The sequence below is a fragment of the Camellia sinensis genome, chromosome 9, assembly GCF_055761805.1.
Source record: "Camellia sinensis isolate YWXY chromosome 9, ASM5576180v1, whole genome shotgun sequence".
Lineage (NCBI taxonomy): Eukaryota > Viridiplantae > Streptophyta > Magnoliopsida > Ericales > Theaceae > Camellia > Camellia sinensis.
The window spans coordinates 152,597,026-152,624,135 of record NC_138969.1 but is presented as its reverse complement, the minus strand read 5'-3'; the positions used below and the strand labels follow the sequence as shown (position 1 = coordinate 152,624,135).

Genomic DNA, 27,110 nt, shown 5'->3' with positions numbered 1-27,110 from the left:
TTTAGTTATAATCTAATTTACTAACCCTTTAATATTCTATTGTATAAAAAAAATTCCTAATTTAATTTTTGGGAATAATTGGTACCTTAACATGGTATTAACAAATCTGATTGAGAGAAGTCTTAGATTGAAGTCTCTCTGTTGACATTTAGTATTCTGACTACTTCTGGTCAGTTTTGGTTCATCACTTCCCAACCTCTTCCTCACTTCTCAACCTCTTTGGTTGCTTATGAATTTCCCGAAGTAATTGATCTGATTCTTTCACCATACTAACTTGTAACAAACTCTAATTAATTAGACAAAATCCGGTGCCTCAACACCTTCACAAATCAACCAGCCTGCTCCATCATTGCGGTTTCTTAAACAAAGAAGAAAAGAAACACACACATTCACTAATAGCAATCTTTTTGCTTACTGTCAATAACCAGTCAATTGTAATGCTTACAAGTTTATTGCAAAATATAAGTACTATTTGCAAAACATACTGTTTTCACTGTGCAAGACCTTATTTCAATAAATATCAAGATTTTAGATTGAAATATCAGGAGCCCTAAATGAAAACTACAGCAATTTTGAAGCAAAGTGGCACCATATCTTTTTATTTTATTTCATTTATTTATTTTTATTGGCAAAAGGGCACCAAGTCTTCGGACTACAGAATAGCATTAAGTATTTGAGTGAGGAATAGAGCAATTAAAATTAGTAACCAAAAGTTCTGTATTGACCAAACACAATCAGAGTAATTACTTAAAACAACATAGTAGTTAGTTGCCTTGGTGGTGGGAGGAAAGGCCACCACTGCCAGCCATACCTTTTTCAATTCAATCTGAAGGGCGAGATCCCGTAGCCATGGGACTGTCAACAGAATTGCTGAAACGGAAAATTGCTAGAGATTAAGGTAGCATGGGCAGCTCTATTTTGTTTTCTTACTACTGGTCAGAAAGGGCATTTGCATGGTTCGATTCCCCAGGTCTTCTCCGCATAGTCTTCGATTGTTCTATCACTGCTGAATCTTCCCGAGCCAGCAGTACTAAGGATGCTCATCTTAGTCCACTTTTCTTGATCAACAAATGCTCTGTCAGCAGCAGCCTGTACCTCTCTACCCAGTTAGTTTTTACCCAAATACTATTCCAGTATATATACACGCAAATGCTTTACAGACCCCAGCAGTTCGATCATTATTACCTGAGCCTCCAGATAACTAGAAAAATCATGACCCAGGAGATAGAAATCGCTACCATCCTCCACGGTATCACATAACGACTTGAAATAGTCTTTGAAGCCAAAATAGCCATCCTGAACCATCCTGCACATATTGTCATGCTAAAAATGAACCACTAGATGATAGAGAGGCTAAGAGATCTCAGTAGAGAAAGAAATAGAGTTCTTTACAAATATATAGATTTGTAGAACCAACACAAGAGCACAATGCATGGAGTAAGCACTGAGCAGATGTCAATTGGGAAAAAAGAAAATCCATACCTTACAACACGTGCAAATTGAAGAGGCGGTTTAAGGGCAGCTCCTTTATCTCGCAATGTTGGAACCTCATTCACTTTTGCACCAAATAAAAACTGTAAGGGCAAAAAAAATTATCCCAAAGGCATACCCCCATTTTTGTCAGCACATGCTGTATATAAGAATTTGCGATAAATAGCTCGATCAACCAAAAAAAATGTCATTTTTGAACAGTAGAAGAACAAGTGGTCCGTGCATAAACAATGGACCATCGCAAGGTACTTTAGGAAAGATACTATAAAAGCAACTGTATTATTAAAAAGAGAAATTCATGAATAAATAGTAAGGTACATGCCATGAGACAAAGATCCAAAGCATGTTTGCACAACTCAACTCAGAGAGGAAGGCTAAGAAGCACATACACGTGACACAACATGGATAGGCCAATTGGCAAATTTAAAAACCCATGACATAACATGTAGGGGCACGCACTTAATATATAATTTTATAAATTTATTATATATATATATATATATGTATGAATACTTCATTCAAATATAATAAAGAAATACAACTTAACACAAATTTCTAAAGTTTAGAGTGAGAGGGATTAATACATATAAATCTACTTCTTTGTTTTTTACCTTTTATTATTAGATCCTATATGATAGGTACATGTCCCCCCAAGTGTCTGAATCTTAAGTGTGTCCGGATTTTAAAAAAAATTAAAAATTAGGCAAAACTACAAATACATCCCCTAAAATTTGCTTAAAATACGGATTGCACCATGTGGTTCTGGGAATTACATTCCACCCAAGGTTTTAAAAAACGGCTGCAACTGTTACGTAATGCCGTTACGTAACAGTTGTGGTGATTACCGCCACCCGTTACGGCTGCTATAACAGTGTGACAGAAATTCACATGTATAACGGCTGTTTCGATGATACATAACAGCCGTAGTGGTACCGTAACGGCTGTAACAGTCCATTAGACACCATTACACCCAAGGTTTCAAAATGTGACGTTATGTAACGGTTGCGGCGGTAGGCACCACGCATTAACCCCGCTTTTGCGGTGTGATTGAGATTTACGCACCGTTACGTAACGGTTCCAAACTACTTCTTTCGGAAAAAAAAATAAAAATAAAAATAAAAAAACTAAAAATGGAAGAAGAGGGATAGAGAGAGAAGATGGAAGATGGAAGATGGAGGAGTAAGAGATATATATATATAGAGAGAGAGAGAGAGAGGAGGGAAGATGAAGAACATGTTATTGATTTGTTGAAACTGTAAGACCCATACTATTCTATTCAGCTGCTATCATTCAACCATTTTGTTTGTGTGTATCTATCTATATATTGTTCGAAGATAATAATAATAAGTGTAGTCATTATCTATTTGGCTTAATTAAAATATATATATATATATACATATTTAGGCTCTTATTCTTTCTTTATTTTTGTCATTGTTTATCTTATATATAATAGTTAGTGATTGATTTTTTTTGTAAAATATCAAGAAAACATAACACCTATAACTATATATTAATACATATTTTATACATGTCAATTTTTTTTGATTAGTTTATTTTGTTTTTATTCACAGGTTATCCAAAAAGAGAATGAATATTCAAGTAATTCAAAACAAAAAAATATATATATTTGTAATTTATTTTTTAATTTTTATATGATTACATTAGCATGTATAATTTATTTTTTAAAAACTATTCAAGTTAAAATTTGCATATGCTTCCACAAGTATAATAATTAAAAAAATAATTTTATACATCTAAGTCCAATAATTTTTTTTTTTTTTTGCCACAAGCATACTATTGATAAATCAAAAAAGTAATCGAGGATAAGGCATCCTCTTACAAAAGAAAAGGGAAAATCACAAAACAAAAGCCTAACAAGAAACTCTTGAACAAAAGCCTACATATCACACACTGCCAACCAATCTCTAACTAACAAAAAAGGTGGGGCCCCCTTAAAAAGAGAATTTCCCGAAACCCAAAAAGAAGTTAAATGACAAACACTATCCTACAAACAGTCTATCTTTTGGGACTTATCTTCAAACACCCTCGCATTTCTTTCTAACCATAGAACCCAAAAAGCTGCAAAGACTGCACAAGACCATAGCATTTTGGCTCTCTTCGATCCTCCGAAAGCGCGAAAGTCAACTTGGAGCATATGTGCACTCCCTTGTGGGGCTACCCACATAACATTCCCCAACAAAAACAATTTGTGCCATAGAGTCAAAGCAATTGGGCAATGCAGAAACAAATAATCCACGGATTCCCCATTCTTACAACACATAATGCAGCACTAAGGATTTAGAAAGTGATTAGGTCTCCGTTTTTGCAATGTATCATTTGTCAAAATGCCTCCATGAACCAAGGCCCACATGAACACCTTCACCTTAAGAGGAGCACAAGCCTTCCAAATTCTTTTGCAAAAAGGAAATTGAAAAACATGAGGAGTATCGATGAGTTTGTCAAAAAAGAACTTACAAGAAAATATCCCAGATGAATGGAGAGCCCAAACCCTCTTGTCCTTCAAAAGAGGAGCCAAAGAGAAATTATCAATTCTGGACAACAAAGATGCCAACTGTGAAGCCGTCATTAAGATTTCTAGAAAATTCAAAATTCCAGGAAATTGGAGCCAAAAGTGAACAAGCCATGGAAGCAATAAAAGAGTTATGAGATCGAGCCACTCTATAGAGGTATGGAAAATCAGAGGCAAAAGAAGATTGGCCCATCCAAACATCCTCTCAAAAAGTTCCCCATTGCCCACCCTTACAGAAAGATGACGAGACCAACATGTGTAGATATGCGAAATTGATTTCCAAGGAGCACGACAATTACCCCTCAGAACCACCCATGAATCCTTACCATTGTCTTGAGTCCCATACTTGCTTCTAATAACCAAATGCCATAATGAATCACTCTCAAGTGGAAACCTCCATAACCATTTGCCAAGAAGAGCCATGTTCCTAGCCAAAATGTTACCAATAGCCAAACCCCCCTTTTCTTTAGGCAACGAAACTAAATCCCAATTCACCAAGTAATCCTTCTTCCCCTCATCCTCGCCTTCCCAAAGAAAATCCGTCATCAACTTTTCTAATGCCTTTGCCACCTTAACCGGAATCTTGAACAAAGATAAGAAATAAATAGGAATACTACTCAAAACCGACTTAACCAAAGTATATCTACCCCCGTGTGACAATAAAGCCTTACTCTACCCTTCCAACCTCTTACCAACTTCTCCACAACTGGATTCCAAAAAGCTTCACTTCTAAGATTACCCCCTAATGGAAGACATAAATACTTAAACGGGAGTGCCTCTATTCCACATCCTAAAAGAGCCGCCCTATACCGAAGCAGGTCTTGCTGCATATTAATGCCTACCACACTACTTTTCTCCAAATTAACCTTAAGTCCTGAGATTACCCCGAAAAGTCTCAAAATCGAATAAAGATTAACTAACTAACTTTCATCCCCTGTTGAGAAAAATGTGGTATCATCCGCATACTGTAAATGTGTGACACTAACTTTATCCCCCCCTCCCCCCCCCCCCCCAAACACACCTCCAATCCCACAAAAAGACCAACTTCTCTAGCTCTATCAACCATCCTTCCCAGTAGTACATCTGCCACCAAAATAAAAAGAAAATAAGATAGTGGGTCCCCTTGTCGTAATCCTCGGAAAGCCCTGAAACACTCTCCCGGTTTACCATTAACTAAAACAGACGTATTGCACGTCGACAAACATCCCCTAATCCAAGATCTCTACCGCCCACCATAATCCTTCTTGTCCATTACAAAATCCAAAAATTGCCAATCCACGTGATCATATGCCTTCTCGAAGTCCACCTTAAAAATAATTCTCTACTTCCCTAGACTTCTATATTCCTCCACTACTTCATTGTCCACTACGGTTACATCTAGGATTTGTCTTCCTTTCACAAAAGCCCCCTACGCCATCAACACAGTCTCCCTCAATGAAATTCTTCGTCTCATTGACAAAACCTTCCCCAAAATCTTATAAAGTGATGTGATCAGATTAATGGGCCTAAAATCTCCAATTCTTACCGCATTCACTTTCTTAGGAATTAAACAAATGAATGTGGCATTTGAACTCAAATTAACAACCCCTGACTCATGAAATATAAAGTCATTAATTATTAACATAAAATGTAAAAAACTCAGTTTATAGTGATTTAAAAATATGAAATATATTGGATCATACTTAAAAATTTACAAAAATTAATCAATATTTATTTTAAAACCCAATAAATATGATTAAGGAAAAAAATATGCGCATCGGTAAGTTTTTTTCAAATTGTGCGGGAAAAAAAAAATTCACAATTTCGGTTGCCGCAACTGTTACGCTACGGCCTTTACACCCCGCAACCATAACCACGCCACCGCCACCGTTACAGCGACCGCAACCGCTTTTCAGAACCTTGAATCCACCCCTTTATATTTCTAATTACATAACAAATGACCTCTTTTATTAATAAATTATCAAGATAATTAACAGTTTTTAATAATGTCAAAAATATATTTCAATTAACAATTCGGGTAATTTTATTATTGTCTAGGAAAGTAATTAGGAATTTTATTTTTTATGTTAATTCTATTAAATAAAAAATTTGGACAAGGGAATATTTGTAATTTTCAAAACTATAAAGGACAATCTGTATTTTAAGCAAATTTTAGGGGTGCATTTGTAATTTACACTAAAAATTAATAGGACACGTTTAAGCATATGTTCAACACATGGTGGGTAGTGTACAATGAATGTAAATGTCGAACATGTGTTCAACACAAACATATCACCTTCTTAGAAGTATCTGTGCTTCTTAGGGGCACGAGATCCTTCACCTAAAATCTTCTCCTATACCCAATGCACTATGATCGTGTCTCGAGATTTCCATGTGTCAATATTCCCACTACAAATTGGGTACAGGGAAAAATAGATTTGGACACAAAGGATCCCTGGCCAATTGAGAGTCATAACCCAACAATTTGGTTGGCTTTGTGTGTCCTATTTTGCCGTTCCCCTAAATCTACGTCACATTTTCTAATACCAAGAAAGGATTTTGGAGGGTTTCCATCACACATAATTATGGTTTCTGTACACAATATCATATATGTGCCAATCAACGTATCAAACACTAGAATAACACAGAAATTCCAAGCAAGCTGTACTGTATGTTGCTAACTTATCATATATCACATATATCTGCAAAAAGGGAGTAATAATATTGCACTTCTCTAAATACAGATCTGTTTATTATTCAGCAATACAGGTGGTATTCTTATCTGCATTATAAATTATTACTTCTGGCAATAAAATAATATATCTATAGCGCAATAACACTTTAGTGACAGAATAGGAAAAGCCCACACCATAGTTACTCAGGACAAAAGTTAGCAGAACATAAATTAAGACTAACTTAGAATGCCCTATTCGACCGTTTCTAGAACATTTTCCATCCATTTTGGATAGAACTACATAAATCCATCTTTGCCATTCTGCTCTTGCGAAAGCCATATTTTTTGGTGAAGCATGCCATCCAATCTTTGAGGAATGAGGATTAACAGATAATATCTCTACAAAACTAAATTTAAGATGGGAGTTACCATGTTATCTGCTCCTATTTCTTCAATAATTTCAACAGTGGACCCATCTGCTGTAGCTAATAGTAAACAGCCGTTCATCAAAAATTTCATGCTGCCAGTTCCAGATGCCTCATGTCCTGCAGTGCTGCACAAGAATCAGAACACATTATGCAAAACAAATGTGCACTTTCAAGCAAATGGAAACCTAATACAATGGGTTATAGATTGTAAAGCACAAGGGCACTCATCCAACAAGAAATATAAATATAATCCAGAAAATTAGCTATGATGTGGCTATTAATGTGAAAGAAGCAAACATTCCCAATTTGAGATATAAAATAAAATTAGATAGAACAATTATATTTAAGAACATTTAGCCTGTTGATTTGAAAGGGTATTGGTTATCTTCTTTCTGATAATTTTCCATAAGAAAAGTTGTAAAATGAACTGAAATTTTATGCTTCCATATTAGGGTAGACCAAGGAATTTAAATGCACCCTACTTCTACAAATATAATTTATCAATTAGGAAGGCATTAAGGGAAAAAGATCCTCTAACCAATAGCATACCAATAGACCAAACTAATTAAACAGGCAGAGAACAGTGACTGGAAACCAAGGGTTGTACATAATCTTCGCAGTGCAAATTACAGACCTAATGTGTTGTGAAAGGTCACTCCCTGGAATTACCAATTCAGCAACAGAAACATTATAATCAGGGATGAAAACCTGCAATAATCAGAAAACAAAGTGAACAAATAAACTTGAAAGAAAACAAATTGGAACAGGGATAATTTCTCCTCCCAATCACATTCAATCATGATTGTTAAAATCTTACAATTCACAATTCAATTCATACGATTTTATACGAGTTTCAACAAAAACAATTTGATTCATGTTGTTGAGTCTTAAATTGAGTTAATTGTACGATTCAATTGCATTTCACTATGATCCATTGTGATTCGTTGCAATTCAAATCTGTTTACATAATGCATGAAACAATGACTTTTTTGCCAAAAAAAAAAAGAAGAGAGATTAATTAATTATATTGATATACATAGTTTTATATGTATATATATACAATTTAGTCATATTGTTGTTATTTTGTTTTAAACACTGCATATTTTTATATGTATACACATCTATAAAATTATATATTATGCTAAATAATTTGAATCTTTCAACTCACGATTCACTATTTTATGTTAAAATCCACCTACTCTCCACCTACTTCACCCACTTAAACCTACTCCACTAAACCTAACCCACTACACCACTACCACCTCACCTACTCCACTAAACCTAACCCACTACACCACTACCACCTCACCTACTCCACTAAACCTAACCCACTACACCACTACCACCTCCACTTCACCTACTCCTTACCTACTACACACTCACCCTCTTCTATATATAGGAATCATGAATCATTGTAATTTAAATAACAACATATCAATCAATAATAATACATACAATTTATTCTCTCTCTTTCTCTATACATTATTTCTTTCATGGTATCAGAGCTGGTTTAAAACCTAGTATTTTCGCTTCCCCGGCGGGCGGCAACCTCACCTTAGCCGCCCGCCGGACCTCAACCTATTCCGCTGATAAAATCAACAAAGATTTGTGCAACTGTAGTCATGTGTGAGGCTGATAGAGAAGAATTCTTCACCTCATATGACGAGACAGTCTGGAACTGGAATTCTGCAGCAGCTAGATTATAGCTTGGTTGAGTGCCAAGCTTTGGTTCTTCCACCCACTGTTGAACTTGCCCAGCAAAGTGTGAAGGTTCATGCTTGTGTTGGAGGGACTAGTGTGCGCGAAGATCAGCGCATTCTCTCCAGTGGGGTTCATGTTGTTGTTGGTACTCCTGGTCGTGTGTTTGACATGTTGCGGAGACAATCACTTCGCCCTGTTTACATCAAAATGTTTGTCTTGGATGAAGCTGATGAAATGCTGTCACGAGGTTTTTAAAAATCAGATCTATGATATTTTCCAGTTGCTGCCACCCAAAATCCAGGTTGGGGTGTTCTCAGTTGCTGCCACCCAAAATCCAGGTTGGGGTGTTCTCTGCCACAATGCCACCAGAGGCTCTTGAAATCACCAGGAAATTCATGAATAAGCCTGGAAAGAGAAAAAGCTCATGCTAGGATTTGCGAAGTGATTCGCTGCAGGAATTTTGGCTTTGGATGAAACCCTTACCATACTCCACTCATTCTCTCCTCCATTTGATTTCAAAAATCACTTATTTTTATTTATTTTTTCCAAGTCACTTTTCCTCTTTTTTTAAATACCCCACTTTATTTTGAAACAATCGCACTGATGTTTTTCATATAATCCATCTATAAATATTTTTTATCTATTTTCTTTCTCCCTTGTTTTCTTTCATTTTATTTTTTTTTTTCAACAAAACACTCCCAAAACAAAAAAAAAAAAAAAAAAAAAAAACATTTTACAAACTTGTCATTTCTTCATGCCGGGGATCAACCCCGATCAGCATTTTACACCATAAAAAAAATAAAAATAAAAAAACACAAAACAAAACAAAACACAACCAACACAAATCGGAACAGTGGGATTTTTCTTCTCGCCTATTCTGCCGGTCTTTTCTTCTTGCCACCGTCTTGGGCGGCCCTTGCCGGTGTTGCCTCCGTGTTTCCCACTCCACTGGGCATGATCACTACTCCCTGCTCCTCCACTGCAGCATATGGCGGCCCTCCAAATCGGAACATAAAACTGGCCTTCCGCTTCAGCTCCTTGTTTTCCGCCTTTAGCACACTTATCTCTGCTCGCGCATCCTTATACATGCGTTGGAGCAGAGCCAGTTGGGCGTTTAACTGTTGCACCTCATTTGTCCTACTCTGCAGCCGGTTCGACAAATTTGTAACCGCAGTCATGGTTTCCACACATGACTTCAAGGTATACTGATTGGCCTCCACATCCGACTGCACCGCCATTTTTTGCTCCACCGACCGCATCGGAAAGTTCAACGGAGCAAAACCAGAGGTGTTTGGTTGAGGTTCACAGGCCACCGCACCAGTTATCTCTCTTGTTGACTCGTTGAGGTCGGGAAAGAGAGTGAGCAGACCACGGGAAGAAGAGGCTATGTTCTGGGTAGCTGAACGGGAAGAAGAAGCCATATTTTTGGGTTGCTGAGTGTTTCAGAGAAGGGTTGGTTACAGAATGTTACAGAGAACGAAGAGGTTTCAACTGGTTTGTTATGCTTCCAAGCCTCAGACTTCGCTTTGGTTTATAAAGACAGAGACGACGAGGCCGACACGCGCTCTGTCAATCACGTGCATCGCCGCGTGTCAGGCGCCCCTTTTGATGGCTCGACGCTTTCTGTCGGGCACGTCTTTTGATGAAGTGGGCACGCCTTTTGATGGCACATCTTTTTATGAATTGGGCACGCCTTTTGATGGCACGCCTTTTTATGAATTGGGCACACCTTTTGAGGGTGCGACTTTTTAAGGGTCCGACAAGACTCTGTAAACTGTCCCGACATTGATTCCGGTTAGCTCCTTCATGGGTCCGACAAGACTCTGTAAACTGTCCCGACATTGATTCCGGTTAGCTCCTTTAAGGGTCCGACAAGACTCTGTAAACTGTCCCGACATAGATTCCGGTTAGTTTCTACAAAGGTCCGACAAGACTCTGTAAACTGTCCCGACATTGATTCCGGTTAGTTTCTATAAGGGTCCAGCAAGACTCCGTAAACTGTCACCACAACTGTCACAATAGTGTCTGCTACAACGGTCCGACATGACCCCGTAAACTGTCTGCTACAACGGTCCGACATGACCCCGTAAACTGTCTTCTACACCGGTCCGACATGACCCCATAAACTGTCTTCTACAACGGTCCGACATGACCCCCTAAACTGTCCTCTACATGGTTATGACACCCCCATACAGTGTCCTCTACAACGTTATGACACCACCATCCAGTGTCTTCACCAATGGTCTGACACGACCATACCGTGTCTCCTATCCTCTTTTATTTTTATGTATTTTCTTATTTTGTTACTCTCTCCAAACTCAAGTTGGTTAGTTCCTATCCCCCTTGAGTTTGCGGGGGGCTGTTAAAATCCACCTACTTCACCCACTTAAACCTACTCCACTAAACCTAACCCACTACACCACTACCACCTCACCTACTCCACTAAACCTAACCCACTACACCACTACCACCTCACCTACTCCACTAAACCTAACCCACTACACCACTACCACCTCCACTTCACCTACTCCTTACCTACTACACACTCACCCTCTTCTATATATAGGAATCATGAATCATTGTAATTTAAATAACAACATATCAATCAATAATAATACATACAATTTATTCTCTCTCTTTCTCTATACATTATTTCTTTCATTTTAACAATAAAATTCACAATTTGATTTGCAATTTGACAACAATGTATTCTATAGCTATAATCAAGTTAAAAATAAGAAGAATGTCTTGACTGCTGATCATTTGAATCATCAATACAGGATAACTATATTGAAGTAGCTGATCATGCATCTGTTAGAAAGCATGGGCAAACAAATGAGATTCTTAAAATAGGAATATGTACTCCCATCAGCCCTCCATCATCATCAAATAGAAAAGCATGTTAAATAATATGAAGGAAGATGTTCATAAACATGAAATAGTCATGGAAGACTGATTTAAATGAAGTGGAAGCTAAGAATGTTGTGAAAGCCTAATAATGCAGATATAAGATCTTTATTTTTAATTAGGTTAGACAAATAGAAGCATGTACATTTTTAATGATGAAAAAAATGGAAAATAAAACCTTGAATAAAGGGCAATAAATTTAGATTTAGGAGTGATGCACAATTGGATTGGAAAAATGTATATAATATGCTAGAAGTTGCGGGTATAGCAAAAAAATAATTAAACTAGGATGAAGAGGAATTATCAGTATTTCCAAAGAAATAGGATAACTGAATTTAGAGATGCTTGTAGAAAATATAATGATCGAAAACAAACAAATATTAAGGAAGGCACAAAGTCAAATGGTGATTGACTAGGTTGATCAATAAGACTGTGATGTCTATTAAAATTTTCTTATATAAATGTAGAAAATGCATTATGGTAACCTGTATGAGAGGAAAAGAAAATTTCAGATGTGAAAAACCATTAAGTTATAAAATTTAATTGTCACAATATAATAATTGAGAAAAGTGCCACGCATGAAACTAGAGTGACCATTTTCATTGGCTGAGTTCGATCACCAGCATTGTCTTTACTTTCTCCAAACCCATAAGCTTAAACATTTTGAGCAAGCTTCATTTAAGGCCGTCCAAAATCAAATCCTACCATAGATGCAAAAAAAATAAAAATAAAAATAAAAATAAAAAGAGAAAAACGCCTTCATGATTCTTGAGTCGTGACACAAGGTCAAGAAAACCCAAGGGTGGCAAGGTTCTGAAAAGCGGAAGCGGTCGCGGTCGCGGTAACGGTGGCGGTGGCACGGTTGCGGTTGCGGGGTGTAAAGGTCGTAGCGTAACGGTTGCGATAACCGGAATCGTGAATTTTTTTATTTTTCGCACAATTTAAAAAAAACTTACCAATACGCATATTTTTTTTTTTTCTATAATCATATTTATTGGGTTTAAAATAAATATTGATCAATTTTTGTAAATTTTTAAGTATGATCCAACATATTTCATATTTTTAAATCACTATAAACTGAATTTTTTACATTTTATTTTAATAATTAATGACTTTATATTATACAAAAAATCAATCACTAACTATTATATACAAGATAAACAATGGCAAAAGTAAGAGAATAAATAAGAGCCTAAATATATATATATATACATATTTTAATCAAGCCAAATAGATAATGATCACATTTTATTATTATTATTATTATTATTATTATTATTATTATTAAACAAAATATAGCTAGACACAGACAAACAAAATAGTTGAGTGATAGCAGCTGAATAGAATAGCATAGGACTTACAGTTTCAACAAATCAATAACATGTTCTTCATCTTTCCTCTTCTCTCTATCCCTTTTCTCCCATTTTTAGCTTTTTTTTTGTGTTTTTTTGAAAGAAATAATTTGGAACCGTTGCGTAATGGTGTGTAACAGGCCGTTACGGCTGTTACGGCACCGTTATGACCGCTACGGCAGCCATTACGGCCGACACACCTGTGAATCTCAATCACACTGCAAAAGTGGCCGTAACGGGTGGCGGTAACCACCAAAACCATTACGTAACAGCGTTACGTAACGGTTGCGGCTGCTTTTTAAAACCTTGGGTGGAACATTTCCATTTAAAGCTCATATGTAGCTCAGTTCTTTTTTTCACTCCATATCAAATATTTCAATTTCTCTAGAGGGGACCCATCCACCTCTAGCAAACAACAGATACACACAAGCACACCTGCATATACATGATCATAGTCACACAGCAACAGAATGCCTGTATTACCAATTTTAGGAGATCTCCAACATCATCATCATTGTTAATCTTTTCTGCAACAGCATGACACAGTTTGATAATCTTCTTTGCAATTTCATAACCAGGAGCTGCTTTCCCCCCAACTATGCACACACGAGGAACAACCTTCGTCTTGTCACTCTTCTCCATATTCTTCAACAAAATGAAAATACAGTAAGCAAAACTATTATAACAAATAAATCTGTATGATATGCATGAAACATTGAAACCTAATACAATTAATGATCAATGAATGAAAGTGCACTACCATTTAAAACAAGCATAAATACAACTTTAGATCATATCCTGTGAAAACTTAGAAATATTTTGGAATCTCTGAATTAACTCTAGAGGTTTACAAAGATCATCCATCTACCAGGGTAAAAAAAAAAATGAAAATAATTATTTGGCTTTTCCATGAATGAGGTAGAGACCATATATATATAATAGATTCATGACACAATTTAGAAAACGACCTAAATAAGGAAACAATACTAAATCAGTGATTGACACAATCACAGATTATATACATAATACTAAAAATAAAAAGATTATATGTACTCTAATTTCTATATTCAACAGCACCGCACCCTAGAAAGAGAGAAAAAATAGGGATTGAATTGTCGTACAAGAGCTGCCGACGCATCTATGGCCAGGAAACACCCTGATCGGCAGCCAACAAGAACCTGATCGGCATCAAAGGCCAGAGCTAATGCTGGGAGATGGTTTATGGTCGTGCCAGACCGTTGTAGATACTGGTCGGAACTAATGTCGGGACAGTTTAAGGTCATGCTGGACTGCTGTAGGAACTGACTAGAATCAATGTCAAGACAGTTTACAGGCTCATGCCAGACCGTTGTAGAGACTAACCGAAATCAATGTTGAGACAGTTTAGTGATGATGGTGACAAATGACTGAGTGCGCCAAGGGGCGGCTTATTAGAAAGTGCGCCAAGGGGGGCGGCTTAGGTGGTGCGCCAAAGGGGCGACTTGGGTTGTGCAGCAGATGGGGCGGCTTTGGTGGTTCACATGGTATATCACCATGCTCACCATAATATAGGGTATAATACCCCTCTCCCCCCCCAAATTCAAATAGATTTGAAGATATAAACCTATTTGAGGTTGAAATAGAGGGAAAGACAAAGTGGAACAGAAACACAAAAAAAAAAAAAAAAAATGAATTGCAAGTAAAAAATAAGATAGAGATATTTAGGATAGGAATAAATTAGTGGATAGAGGAAGAGATCACCACGAAATGATACTGAAAGAAAATATGGCAGTGAAATGGGTTGAGGTCCAACTGGCGACCAAGACAAGGCTGTCGCCCACCAGTGAAGCAACATTACTAGGTACTTAACCTAACTCTGATACCAAAAAGAATTAAAAGAATTATTTGGCTTTCCCATGAATGACATAGAGGCCATGTATATATAATCTCTGTTATCAGAATCTTACGATTCGCGATTCGATTCACAATTTTTGCAAAATCGATATGAATCTATGGGTGAATCTCTCTTTTATCAGAATCTTACGATTCGCGATTCGATTCACGATTTGATTCAATTTTTTTGCAAAATCGATACGAATCTATGGATGAATCTGTTTTGGAAGTAAATCTCTAGTGAATCGCACGATTCACAATCGATTCACGATTCAATTCACTTTTTATGATTCATGTAATTTTTTAAATTATTGTGTTTAACATATTTTCGACTATTTTTTTCTCCATGTTTTTAGTGAAAATGACATAATACAACTTTTAATAGCGTTTAATACCAAAATAACCAACATATATACATAATTTGTTATTATTTTAGTGATCATGAAGTTTTTAATAGAATCCAATCAGATTCAGTAAAACCCAACATATTTTTAACCTTTCTTCTCATTTTTTTTCCCTTTAAAAAATCATAATATGTAGAAATTTAATGTATAAAGAGAAATGATTGTATTATTGATTGATATATTCATATGATTCATGATTCCTATATATAGAAGAGGGTGAGTGTGTAGTAGGTAAGGAGTAGGTGAAGTGGAGGTGGTAGTGGTGTAGTGGGTTAGGTTTAGTGGAGTAGGTGAGGTGGTAGTGGTGTAGTGGGTTAGGTTTAGTGGAGTAGGTTTAAGTGGCTAAAGTAGGTGGAGAGTAGGTGGATTTTAACAGCCCCCCGCAAACTCAAGGGGGATAGGAACTAACCAACTTGAGTTTGGAGAGAGTAAAATAAGAAAATACATAAAAATAAAAGAGGATAGGAGACACTGTATGGTGGTGTCATAACGTCGTAGAGGACACTGGATGGCGGTGTCAGACCGATGTAGAAGACAGTTTATGGGGTCATGTCGGACCGTTGTAGCAGACAATGTTGTGACAGGTGTGGTGACAGTTTACGGAGTCTTGCTGGACCCTTGTAGAAACTAACCGGAATCAATGTCCGGACAGTTGACAGAGTCTTGTCGGACCCATAAAGGAGCTAACCGGAATCAATGTCAGGACAGTTTACAGAGTCTTGTCGGACCCAAAAAGGAGCTAACCGGAATCAATGTCGGGACAGTTTACAGAGTCTTGTCGGACCCTTAAAAAGTCGCACCCTCAAAAGGTGTGCCCAATTTTTCAAAAGGCGTACCATCAAAAGGCGTGCCCAATCCATAAAAAGGTGTGCCGGACATGATGATGGCGAGGCACGTGAGTGCCTTGGTTGGCGCGCCCGTTTGTCGTCTGTCGGCAAGTGGCGCGCGATGCGCGGATCGGCCCTGGCTATTTAAACCAAGGTTGAGGCAGAGGCTGAGGCAGACAAAAAACTTCTGAAAATCCTCTGAAAAAACGCTTCCTTTGCTGAGAGAGACTCTGTAATACTCTGTAACGAGAGATATTCTGTAACACTCTGTTGCCCAGAAAATGGCCTCGTCTTCCCGGAGTCTGCTCACCCTCTTTCCCGACCTCAACGAGTCAACAAGAGAGAGAACTGGAGCGGTGGCACTGGAACCTCAACCGAGTGCCCCGGAGTTTACTCCGCTGAACTTTCCGATGCGGTCTGTGGAGCAAAGAATGGCAGTGCAGTCGGATGTGGAAGCCAATCAGTATACATTAAAGTCATGTGTGGAAACCATGACTGCGGTTACAAACTTGTCGAACCGGCTGCAGAGTAGGGCAAATGAGGTGCAGCAGTTAAACTCCCAGCTGGCTCTGCTCCAACGCATGTATAAGGATGCGCGAGCAGAGATAAGTGTGCTAAAGGCGGAAAATAAGGAGCTGAAGCGGAAGGCCACCGTGATGTTCCGGTTTGGAGGTCCGCCATATGCTGCAGTGGAGGAGCAGGGAGTAGTGATCATGCCCAGAGGAGTGGGAAACACGGAGGCAACACCGGCAAGGGCCGCCCAGGACGGAGGCAAGAAGAAGAGACCGGCGGCAGAGTAGAGAAGAAAAATCCCAACTGTGAATGTGGTTGTTTGTTTGTTTTTTTTTTTTTTTTTTTTTTTTTTGGTAAAATTGTGAGCGGGGTTGATCTCTGAGATGAATAAAATATGGTTTGGTGTGCAAAGCTAGATGGTATGAATGGAATTGGAAAAAGAGTAAAAATAATGTGAAAGAAAAATAAAGAAAGAAATAATAAAAATATATTTGAAATCAAGGAAAGTGGTGTGGAGAAAATAAATAAAAATAAGGGAGTTTGAAATCAAACGGAGGAGAGAGGATGATGTTTTTTTTTTTTTTAATATATAATAAAAAGAGATATATAGATATATATATATATATAAAATAAAGAAAATGGGGAACAAGGAGTGCACCAATTAAGCTTTAGAATAAAAAAAAAAAAGTTTGGGTGGTGGATGCAATGTGCTGATGGTGGTGGGTGGAAAATAGTTTAAAATGAAAAAGTATATATAGAATTAGAAGAAGAATAGTGAAGTGGGTGCAATGTGCTGATGGTGTTGGGTGGAAAATAGTTTAAAATGGAAAAGTATATATAGAATTAGAAGAAGAATAGTGAAGTGGGTGGACCCAGGAGGTTCAATGCATGTGCTGAAGTATTTATTTATTTTATTTGGCTTCGGTAGAGTGGATCACATGGGTGAGGAATGATAATAAAAACAAAGGGGTTATTACCGAGGGAGGGCCATGTATAGTGCAAAATCCACCACTGGAGTAACAAATCAAGCTTCCTGAAAGGTTGGTTTCCAAAGCTGAACTGGTCTGTCTTCACTTTCTTCAACTTTGTCTTCTTCGTTGCAATTTCTTGGAATGGATTTGGTCCACCAAATTCTATCTGGGAGCACCTCACCTTCTTCCTTTTTCCCTTGTCGTATTCTTCATCCCATTCATCGCCTATGTACCCAATGCTAGCAGCATCTACACCACTTGATCCTGTAATCCGAGATGAGGGCAGTTCAATCCCATTCATAAGAAAGCTCTCACAGCTTGTACAAATTTTCAACTACAGAGGTTTAGAGGAGACAATTATTGCACGTTGGGTTGCTGAGAAGCCTCAGGAGGATGCAACAGATGTCAACAAGGAGAACACTGCAAATGAGGCTGGAGGAAAAGAACCTGAGGATAAGGAGATGACACTTGAAGAGTATGAGAAGGTGCTGGAAGAGAAGAGGAAAGCGAAGGTATGTGTAGAGAATTTTAGTGGATTAGGTTGAGGTCCGGCGGACGGCTAAGGTGAGGTTGCCGCCCGCCGGTGAAGCGAAAAATATTAGGTTCTAAACCCGCTCTGATACCATGTAGAAATTTAATGTATAAAGAGAAATGATTGTATTATTGATTGATATATTCATATGATTCATGATTCCTATATATAGAAGAGGGTGAGTGTGTAGTAGGTAAGGAGTAGGTGAAGTGGAGGTGGTAGTGGTGTAGTGGGTTAGGTTTAGTGGAGTAGGTGAGGTGGTAGTGGTGTAGTGGGTTAGGTTTAGTGGAGTAGGTTTAAGTGGGTAAAGTAGGTGGAGAGTAGGTGGATTTTAACATAATATATCTTCTAAAGATGTTTAAGATTAAAGTTACACTATGAATTATCTATTGCTATTTTATTAAATTGAATATAATTGAATATTACATATGTGAGGTCAATTATACCTTTGAAAATGTTTTAGACTTTAAAATAAAATATTATAAATAATTCTTTCTTATTATTTGCTCACTGTTACTTAGAAAAGTATGTATGCTTATTGTCCAAATATCAATATCGTTGTTAATTATTGTTATTTTGGAAATTGATAATTTGCCTATTTGGTTATTATCTTTATTAAGAATGGTTGATAAGAAATATCTAAAAAGAAAAAAAGTAAGACAGTGATCTTATATAAGAATCTTTGTTAACTTCTTACCTATTAAACTATGTGATTATCACTCAAAATAACATTTTCATTGATTTAAGTCTAAATATTTCATATTCATAAGATATATTTAACATTTAAATGTATAAATATATATTTTTAAGTAATTTTAAAAAAGTGACCGAATCTTTACGATTCACGATTCGATTCGATTCGCGATTCGGTATAAGGTCATTTCGATTCACGATACGAATCTCGATTTGACAACTATGTATATAATAGATTCATGATACAATTTAAGAAACGATATAAATAAGGGACAATACTAAATCAGTGATTGACACAATCACAGATTATATACATAATACTAAAAATAAAAAAATTCTATATACTTTAATTTCTAAATTCAACAATAATTATAAGGAGAGACAGGTAATGCAGTTATTTCAAACAATTAGTGGGCTTGTAATTTAGGTAGAGACTATCCTGGTATTAGAAAGTTACACGCTGGATGAATTATTGTATGTCACATATTCCTTTGTGATGGAAAATAATTTCCACGTAAGAAAAGAAAACTGAAGATGTAAAAGTAATAAAATGTGTACTGAAGTGTGACACCTTTATACAGTGGTATTCTTCCCTGTTCCTTCTTGCATTTCCAGTTATCAAATTGAGATGGTAATCTACCATTGAGTAATGTTATGCTTGAACACATTTGGTTTACCCATCTCATGAGTGATTATTGTATTGGTTTAATAGGTCCCACCACTCATATATGTCACCAATGCAGAACTGACATATCACATCACAAGGTAGACTAAATGTGGTAGAAAAATGTGTAAAAAATGTAGCATTACTCTTTTTACCATATCAAGATAAAGTGTGATACCTTTATGCAGTCGTATCGATGTATAATGCCTAATATATTTAACAGTTGCCTTTTGTACTGATGTATTCGCTTTATCTGCACATCAAACATTGCATCCACGCTGACCTGCATGGGAGGTGATACACTACCCAGATAAGATCACTAGGAAGATTCTAGAAGACAATAAAGCCTTTCAAAGGAAGGAGTGACAAAAAAAAGTTCAAAGAAAATAGTTGTCCAAACCTTCACTCCACTCATTGCTTCAATGTACTCAGCCAGCCTCATTTTATTGACCTTCCTGACCTACACATCACAAGCCAAAAATCAGTTAGTCCACAAATAAATAACAACATTAAATAAAGTAGATTTTCTTTCTGCAAGGATAGCATGCATTAACAACGTTAAAAAGATACCATCTTCCATTCTTGTTGTAAATCAGGATTTGATGCAAATTCTTGCAGACCTGCTAAGAGGTCAACATTACGAATCCATGCCTCTGTTCCAAGCCATTTTGAGATAAGAGCACATAAATTAGGATTGCTCACCACAATCCAGCGACGCTGAGAATTCACATGTCAAGAAAGTTAAAAACAGCTCACATGCCGAGTGAAACCAACATTCAACATACTTACCATTACTTAGAAAATATGAAGAAGAAGAACTCCGAAAATATGAGGAAGAAGGAATATATTTCTGTTATATTCAAAACTTCTTATCTTACAAGACCAAATGGCACTCCTTATATAAGAGATATTACAAACATCATCATAACCCATTATATGCCACTTACATATTATATATTACCACTATTTACCACTATCATATTATATACATGCCACTATCTACCACCAACACCACTATCATATTCTATACATGCCACTATCTACAACCAACACCACTATCATATTCTATACATACCACTATCTACCACCAACACCACTATCATATTCTATGCATGCCACTATCTACCACCAACACCACTATCATATTATATGCATGAACACAATTTCCAGCACTCCCCCTCAAGCTGGTTTGAAGATATCTTCCATAGCCAGCTTGCTAGTCAGCTTATCAAATTGCTTCTTGTGTAGTCCCTTCGTTAGCACATCAGCTAATTGTTCACCTGTTGGAAGGTAGGTCATACAGATTATGCCAGGCTGCCAGCATTGATTTTCTCCTTGATGAAATGTTTATCCACTTCTATATGTTTTGTGCGATCATGTAGAACTGGATTATGAGCTATAGATATAGCTGCTTTGTTGTCACAATAGACCTTCATAGGTGTCGGGTGAGAAAGCTTTAATTCTTCAAGAATTCTTTTAATCCACATTAGTTCACAGATTCCATGGGCAACAGCTCTGAACTCTGCTTCTGCACTACTTCTAGCTACCACATTCTATTTTTTACTCCGCCATGTAACTAGGTTCCCACCTACAAAGGAGCAGTATCCGGATGTTGATCTCCTGTCTGTAACACTTCCTGCCCAGTCTGCATCTGTGTATACTTCAACTTGAAGATGTCCATGTTTCTTGAATAGTAAGCCTCTCCCTGGAGTTCCTTTCAAATATCTTAAGATCTTATAAACGGCCTCAAAGTGCTCTGCCCCTGGTGAGTGCATGAACTGACTTACCATGCTGACTGCAAAGGCAATATCAGGCCGCGTATGAGACAAGTAAATCAATTTCCCTACAAGTCGCTGATATTGTTCTCTCTCTTTGACTTCTTCAGCCTTAGCAGCTTGTAACTTCAAGTTAGGCTCGATCGGAGTCTCCGCCATCTTACAACCAAGCATACCTGTTTCTCCAAGGAGATCAAGAACATATTTTCTCTGATTAACGAATATACCTTCCTTGGATCTTGCAAATTCCATTCCGAGGAAATACTTGAGGGCTCCCAGATCCTTAATGTGAAATTCTTTTGCGAGTTTCTCTTTGAGGGCTGCTAACTCTGCTTCATCATTACCAGTTAAAATGATGTCATCAACATAAACAATCAAAATTGCAATTTTACTGTTTTTTGAATGTTTATAAAATATTGTGTGATCTGCTTGACTCTGCGAGAAGCCACAACTGATAACTGCCTTCCCAAAGCGTTCAAACCACGCTCTTGGTGATTGTTTGAGTCCGTATAATGACTTGTTCAATCTGCATACTCTGTCACTTCCAAGTCTCTGCTCAAATCCCGGCGGTAGGCTCATGAACACCTCCTCTTCAAGATCACCATTGAGAAATGCATTTTTAATGTCAAGTTGATGTAGAGGCCAATCTGAATTTACTGCAAGAGATAACAGTACTCTGATGGAATTTATTTTAGCAACAGGAGCAAACGTCTCCTGATAGTCGATCCCATAAGTTTGAGTGAAGCCTTTAGCTACCAGTCTCGCCTTGTATCTCTCAACGCTTCCATCTGCGTTACATTTTATCGTAAACACCCATTTACACCCAACTGTTTTCTTGTCTTTGGGTAGATCAACTATCTCCCAAGTACCACTTCTCCTTAAAGCATTCATCTCCTCCATGACTGCTAATTTCCAATTCGGATCATCCAATGCTTCCTGTATATTCCTTGGAACAAACAAGTGTGAAATCCTAGATGTGAAAGCTCTATGGTTTTTAGACAGTCTTTGATAGGAGAGGTAATTTGCAATAGGATGTTTAATGCAATTTCGGACACCTTTCCTAATTGCTATAGGTACATCAAGGTCGGAAATAGAAGGAATAGGATTACCTAAAATTTCGATGCCAAAACTCGGGTGGACATTCGGGTCATTAGGATGGACATTCGGGTCATTATTCCTCAGATGAAATCGCTTCCTAGTATAAACCTGAAGCTCAGGATTTAGATCATTTTGTAGTACTTCTCCCCCTAAACAAGAATCTTCTTGACTAGGCACCATAGAACTTGGTTCTCCTAAGTGATTATTATCAGACAGATGTGGTTTTTGTGTAGGATAAATGACATTGGGGAGCGGGATAGAAATATCCCAAAAATGGTCTTCTACTCCACTTGTCTCCCCCTGAAGAGAAGTGTTGGGGAAATAGGATTTTGTTTCCACAAATGACACATCCATACTCACATGAAATTTCTTGTTTTGAGGATCGAAGCACTTATACCCCTTTTTGTTTGAGGAATAACCCAAAAAAACACATTTTATAGCACGGGGGTCAAGTTTTGAACGAAATTGACTGGGAACATGAACATAGGCAGTACATCCAAAAACTTTGGCGGGTAAATCAGAAAACAACCTCGTGTCAGGAAAAAAAGTTTTGAGACAATCAAAAGGTGTTTTGTATGTTAACACCTTTGTAGGCATCTTGTTTATCAAATAAGTGGCTGTTAAAATTGCTTCACCCCATAAATATTTAGGAACATGCATGTAAAACATTATAGCACGTGCTACTTCAAGTAGATGTTTATTTTTTCGTTCTGCAATGCCATTTTGTTGAGGGGTATCCCGACATGTAGATTGATGAAAAATCCCCTTTTTTTCCAAAAACTCACCCAACTGCTCATTGAAATATTCTGTTCCATTATCAGGACTAGGTTGAGGTCCGGCGGTGAAATTGGGGCCCTGAATCGTCTTCACCGGCGGAATTGACATCTGTCATGGTGCTTCGATTACATGCTCTGCAGCAACCACACGTTGGTGCTCAATTTCACATCGGAAGCAAAATGCCCATGGGAGTGGTGAAGCACATCTTGCTAGACAAGTTCAAAGATGACATCCCACCTGACCAGATTGATCAACTCATCAAGGGCTACGCCAACCTTGTCCATCACATCGAGCCCATGAAGTCTTTCCACTGGGGAAAGGACGTCAGCATTGAGAACCTGCATCAAGGTTTCACTCATGTTTTCGAGTCAACTTTTGAGAGCGTGGAAGGCATTGCGGAGTACCTTGCTCATCCAGCCCATGTTGAATTTGCAAATATATTCCTCCCCGTTTTGGAGAAATTCCTTGTTGTTGACTACAAACCCGAACCAATCCTGGACTCGCACTATGCCCAGCCACCAAGAACTGCATATCAACCTCTGCAAAATTCATTTCCTTTTAATCAAGTCTAGCCGCGACAGGATCATCCCAGAGTTCCAAACCAGCTTCACAATTTTCAAACACCCATTCTCTTACAACATTCATCAGCTGCCGTTGTAATGGTGGATCTACTTTCTCTTCATCCAACTATCCACCAACTTTTGTCCCTCTCTTTTCCTTTCTTTTATTTTATTATTGTCCACCCACTCTTCTTTTATTTAAACACAATGCCTCTCACATGTTTTCACCCACCGCCCACTCTCTCTCTCTGGTCCTTTTTTTTTAATCAAAATCCGGGGGCTGGTTTTCCTTTTTGCTCAAATGGCGTGCTGCAGTGTTATAGCCAGCTGTAGGCTTATATAACTTAGCTAATGTATGGCTTCTTTTTGAGGTAACTTCATGTTGGCTCATCCACGTGCTTGCTCTATTTATTGGTTTTATAATATATATATTTTATAAATAAAAAAAAAAAAAACAAAAAAAAAAAAACAACCAAATCCATTCACAACTATATCAGACTCACATGGGCTCTTTCTCTCTCCACTTTATCACATGGATTGTCCCCTCTCTTTCCTTCATTTGATTTCAAAATTTATTATTTTTATTTATTTTCTCCAATTCATTTTTAATTTTTTTAAATCCCCACTTTCTTTCTTTTCTATCTATATATCTATCTCTGTTTATTATACTTAAAAAAAAAAAAAAAAAAAAAAAAAAAAAAAAAAAAGAAGAAGATGAACTGCACACCAAACTCATTTTATTTATGTCGGGGCTCACCCCGATCACCATTTTCCAACACAAAAAAAAAAAAAAAACAAAAAAAAACAAAAAAAAAACAAAAAAACCAAAAACAAAAACAAAAACAAAACCAACACAAATCGGAACAGTGGGATTTTTCCCTTCTCTACTCTACTGCAGCAGGTCTCTTCTTTTTGCCTCCGTCCTGGGCGGTCCTTGACGGTGCTGCCTCCGTGCTTCCTAGTCCACCGAGCACGTTCACTCCCCCCTGCTCCTCCACTGCAGCATACGGCGGCCCTCCAAATCGGAACATCACGGTGGCCTTCCGCTTCAGCTCCTTGTTTTCTGCCTTTAGCACACTGATCTCTGCTCGCGCATCCTTATACATGCGTTGGAGCAGAGCCAGCTGGGCATTTAAATGCTGCACCTCATTTGTCCTACTCTGCAGCCGGTTCGACAAGTTTGTGACCGCCGTCATGCTTTCCACACATGCCTTCAAAGTATACTGATTGGCCTCCACATCCGACTGCACTGCCATTCTTTGCTCCACAGACCGCATCGGAAAGTTCAACGGAGCAAACTCCGGGGCGCTTGGTTGAGTTTCCAGTGCCACCGCACCAGTTCTCTCTCTCGTTGACTCGTTGAGGTCGGGAAAGAGAGTGAGCAGACTCCGGGAAGATGAAGCCATTTTCTGGGCTACAAAGTGTTCCCCAGTTTCTCTCTCCGAAGAGGCAGAGTTTTTCAGAGAAGGGTTGGTTTCAGAGGTTTCAGAATGGTATGCCTCAGCCTCAGCCTTCGTCTTGGTTAAATAGCCGAGGCAGCCACGCGTATCGCGCGCCACTTGCCGCCAGACGACAAACGGGCACGCCAACCAAGGCACTCACGTGCCTCGCCATCATGTCCGGCACACATTTTGATGAATTGGGCACGCCTTTTGACGGCACGCCTTTTGACAAATTTGGGCACACCTTTTGAGGGTGCAACTTTTTCAACGGTCCGACATGACCCTATAAACTGTCCCGACATTGATTCCGGTTAGCTCCTTTATGGGTCCGACAAGACTCTGTAAACTGTCCCGACATAGATTCCGGTTAGCTTCTACAAGGGTCCGACAAGACTCTGTAAACTGTCCCGACATTGATTCCGGTTAGTTTCTACAAGGGTCCGACAAGACTCTGTAAACTGTCCCGACATAGATTCCGGTTAGTTTCTACAAGGGTCCGACAAGACTCTGTAAACTGTCCCGACATTGATTCCGGTTAGTTTCTACAAGGGTCCAGCAAGACTCCGTAAACTGTCACAACAACTGTCACAGCATTGTCTGCTACAACGGTCCGACATGACCCCATAAACTGTCTTCTACAACGGTCCGACATGACCCCATAAACTGTCTTATACAACGGTCCGACATGACCCCATAAACTGTCTTCTACAACGGTCCGACATGACCCCATAAACTGTCTTCTACAATGGTCTGACACGACCATACAGTGTCTCCTATCCTTTTTTATTTTTATGTATTTTCTTGTTTATTTTTATGTATTTTCTTGTTTTGTTCCTCTCTTCAAACTCAAGTTGGTTAGTTTCTATCCTCCTTGAGTTTGCGGGGGGCTGTTAGAATTTACCATCACCTACCACACACTTACCATCACCTACCACACACTCACCTACTACACTCACCTACTCCTCACCTACCACCACCTAACCTACATCTATATAATCAATCAAGTGTAACAGAATCATATATCAATGTATTATATCAATCATATATCAATCAATAATACATCAATTTTAACAGAATGTAAAATACCAATTTTGGTTTGAAATTGGTTTTCAATCATATTGTAAAAATTTGTGAATAAATTTTTCACGTCAGATTTTTTATTCATCAAATAAATCCAACATAAGCGGGTATGGTCATCAATAAATGTAACAAACCATCTTTTACCAGAAAGAGTAGTGATTTTAGAAGGGCCCCAAACATCACTATGAATCAAATAAAAAGGTTTTGAAGCCTGGTAAGGTTTTGGCAAATAAGTAGAGCGATGAAATTTTGCAAAAATGCAACTTTCACAATGAAAAGAAGAACAATCAATCCCTTTAAATAATTCTGGAAATAAATGTTTCAGATAAAGAAAACTAGGATGTCCTAGCCTATAGTGCCATAGCATTATTTTTTCTCGAACAGAGATTGAACTGGTACTATTAAAGCTCTGAGCTTTTTTATTACTAACAGGTACTTCATCAAAGTAGTAAAGACCTTCAAGCATCCTAGCACGCCCAATCATCATCCCCGAGTTCTGGTCCTGAAATTCACAATGGGATTCAAAAAATGTAACACGACAATTAGAATCCTTAGATAGTTTACTGACAGACAAAAGGTTACAGGCTAAGTTGGGGACGTGAAGAACAGCATTGAGATTAATTTTCTCAGTTAGTTTAATAAATCTTTTTCCTGCAATAGGTGAAAAACTACCATCGGCTATTCTGATTTTGTCATGACCAGAACAAGGGAAATAGGTACTAAATAAATGGGAAAAACTAGTCATGTGATCGGAGGCACCGGAATCTATGATCCACGGAGAGAAGTTTAGGCAAGAGAAGGCTTTAGGATTTCTACCTGTTTGTGCCAACAAAACACTAG

The 27,110-nt window shown here is 37.9% G+C and overlaps 1 protein-coding gene across 3 annotated transcripts in view; it reads right to left on the bottom strand.

Annotated features, from left to right (window-relative positions):
* Window positions 1–570: 570 nt before the first annotated feature.
* Window positions 571–27,110, bottom strand: part of LOC114269896 (uncharacterized) — a 68,293-nt gene continuing 41,753 nt past the window's right edge. For 2 of the 3 annotated variants that reach the window (XM_082887813.1, XM_082887814.1), the window contains 9 exons: window positions 20,109–20,255; window positions 19,939–19,998; window positions 19,717–19,821; window positions 13,546–13,707; window positions 7,737–7,810; window positions 7,104–7,227; window positions 1,483–1,574; window positions 1,186–1,306; window positions 571–1,089 (listed from right to left, as the gene is read on the bottom strand). In XM_082887813.1, the coding sequence (XP_082743939.1) occupies window positions 937–1,089; window positions 1,186–1,306; window positions 1,483–1,574; window positions 7,104–7,227; window positions 7,737–7,810; window positions 13,546–13,707; window positions 19,717–19,821; window positions 19,939–19,998; window positions 20,109–20,255 (1,038 nt within the window). In that variant the 3' untranslated portion in view covers window positions 571–936. The remainder of the gene's footprint in view (window positions 1,090–1,185; window positions 1,307–1,482; window positions 1,575–7,103; window positions 7,228–7,736; window positions 7,811–13,545; window positions 13,708–19,716; window positions 19,822–19,938; window positions 19,999–20,108; window positions 20,256–27,110) is intronic. The other variant, XR_014340446.1, reaches the window with a different exon arrangement.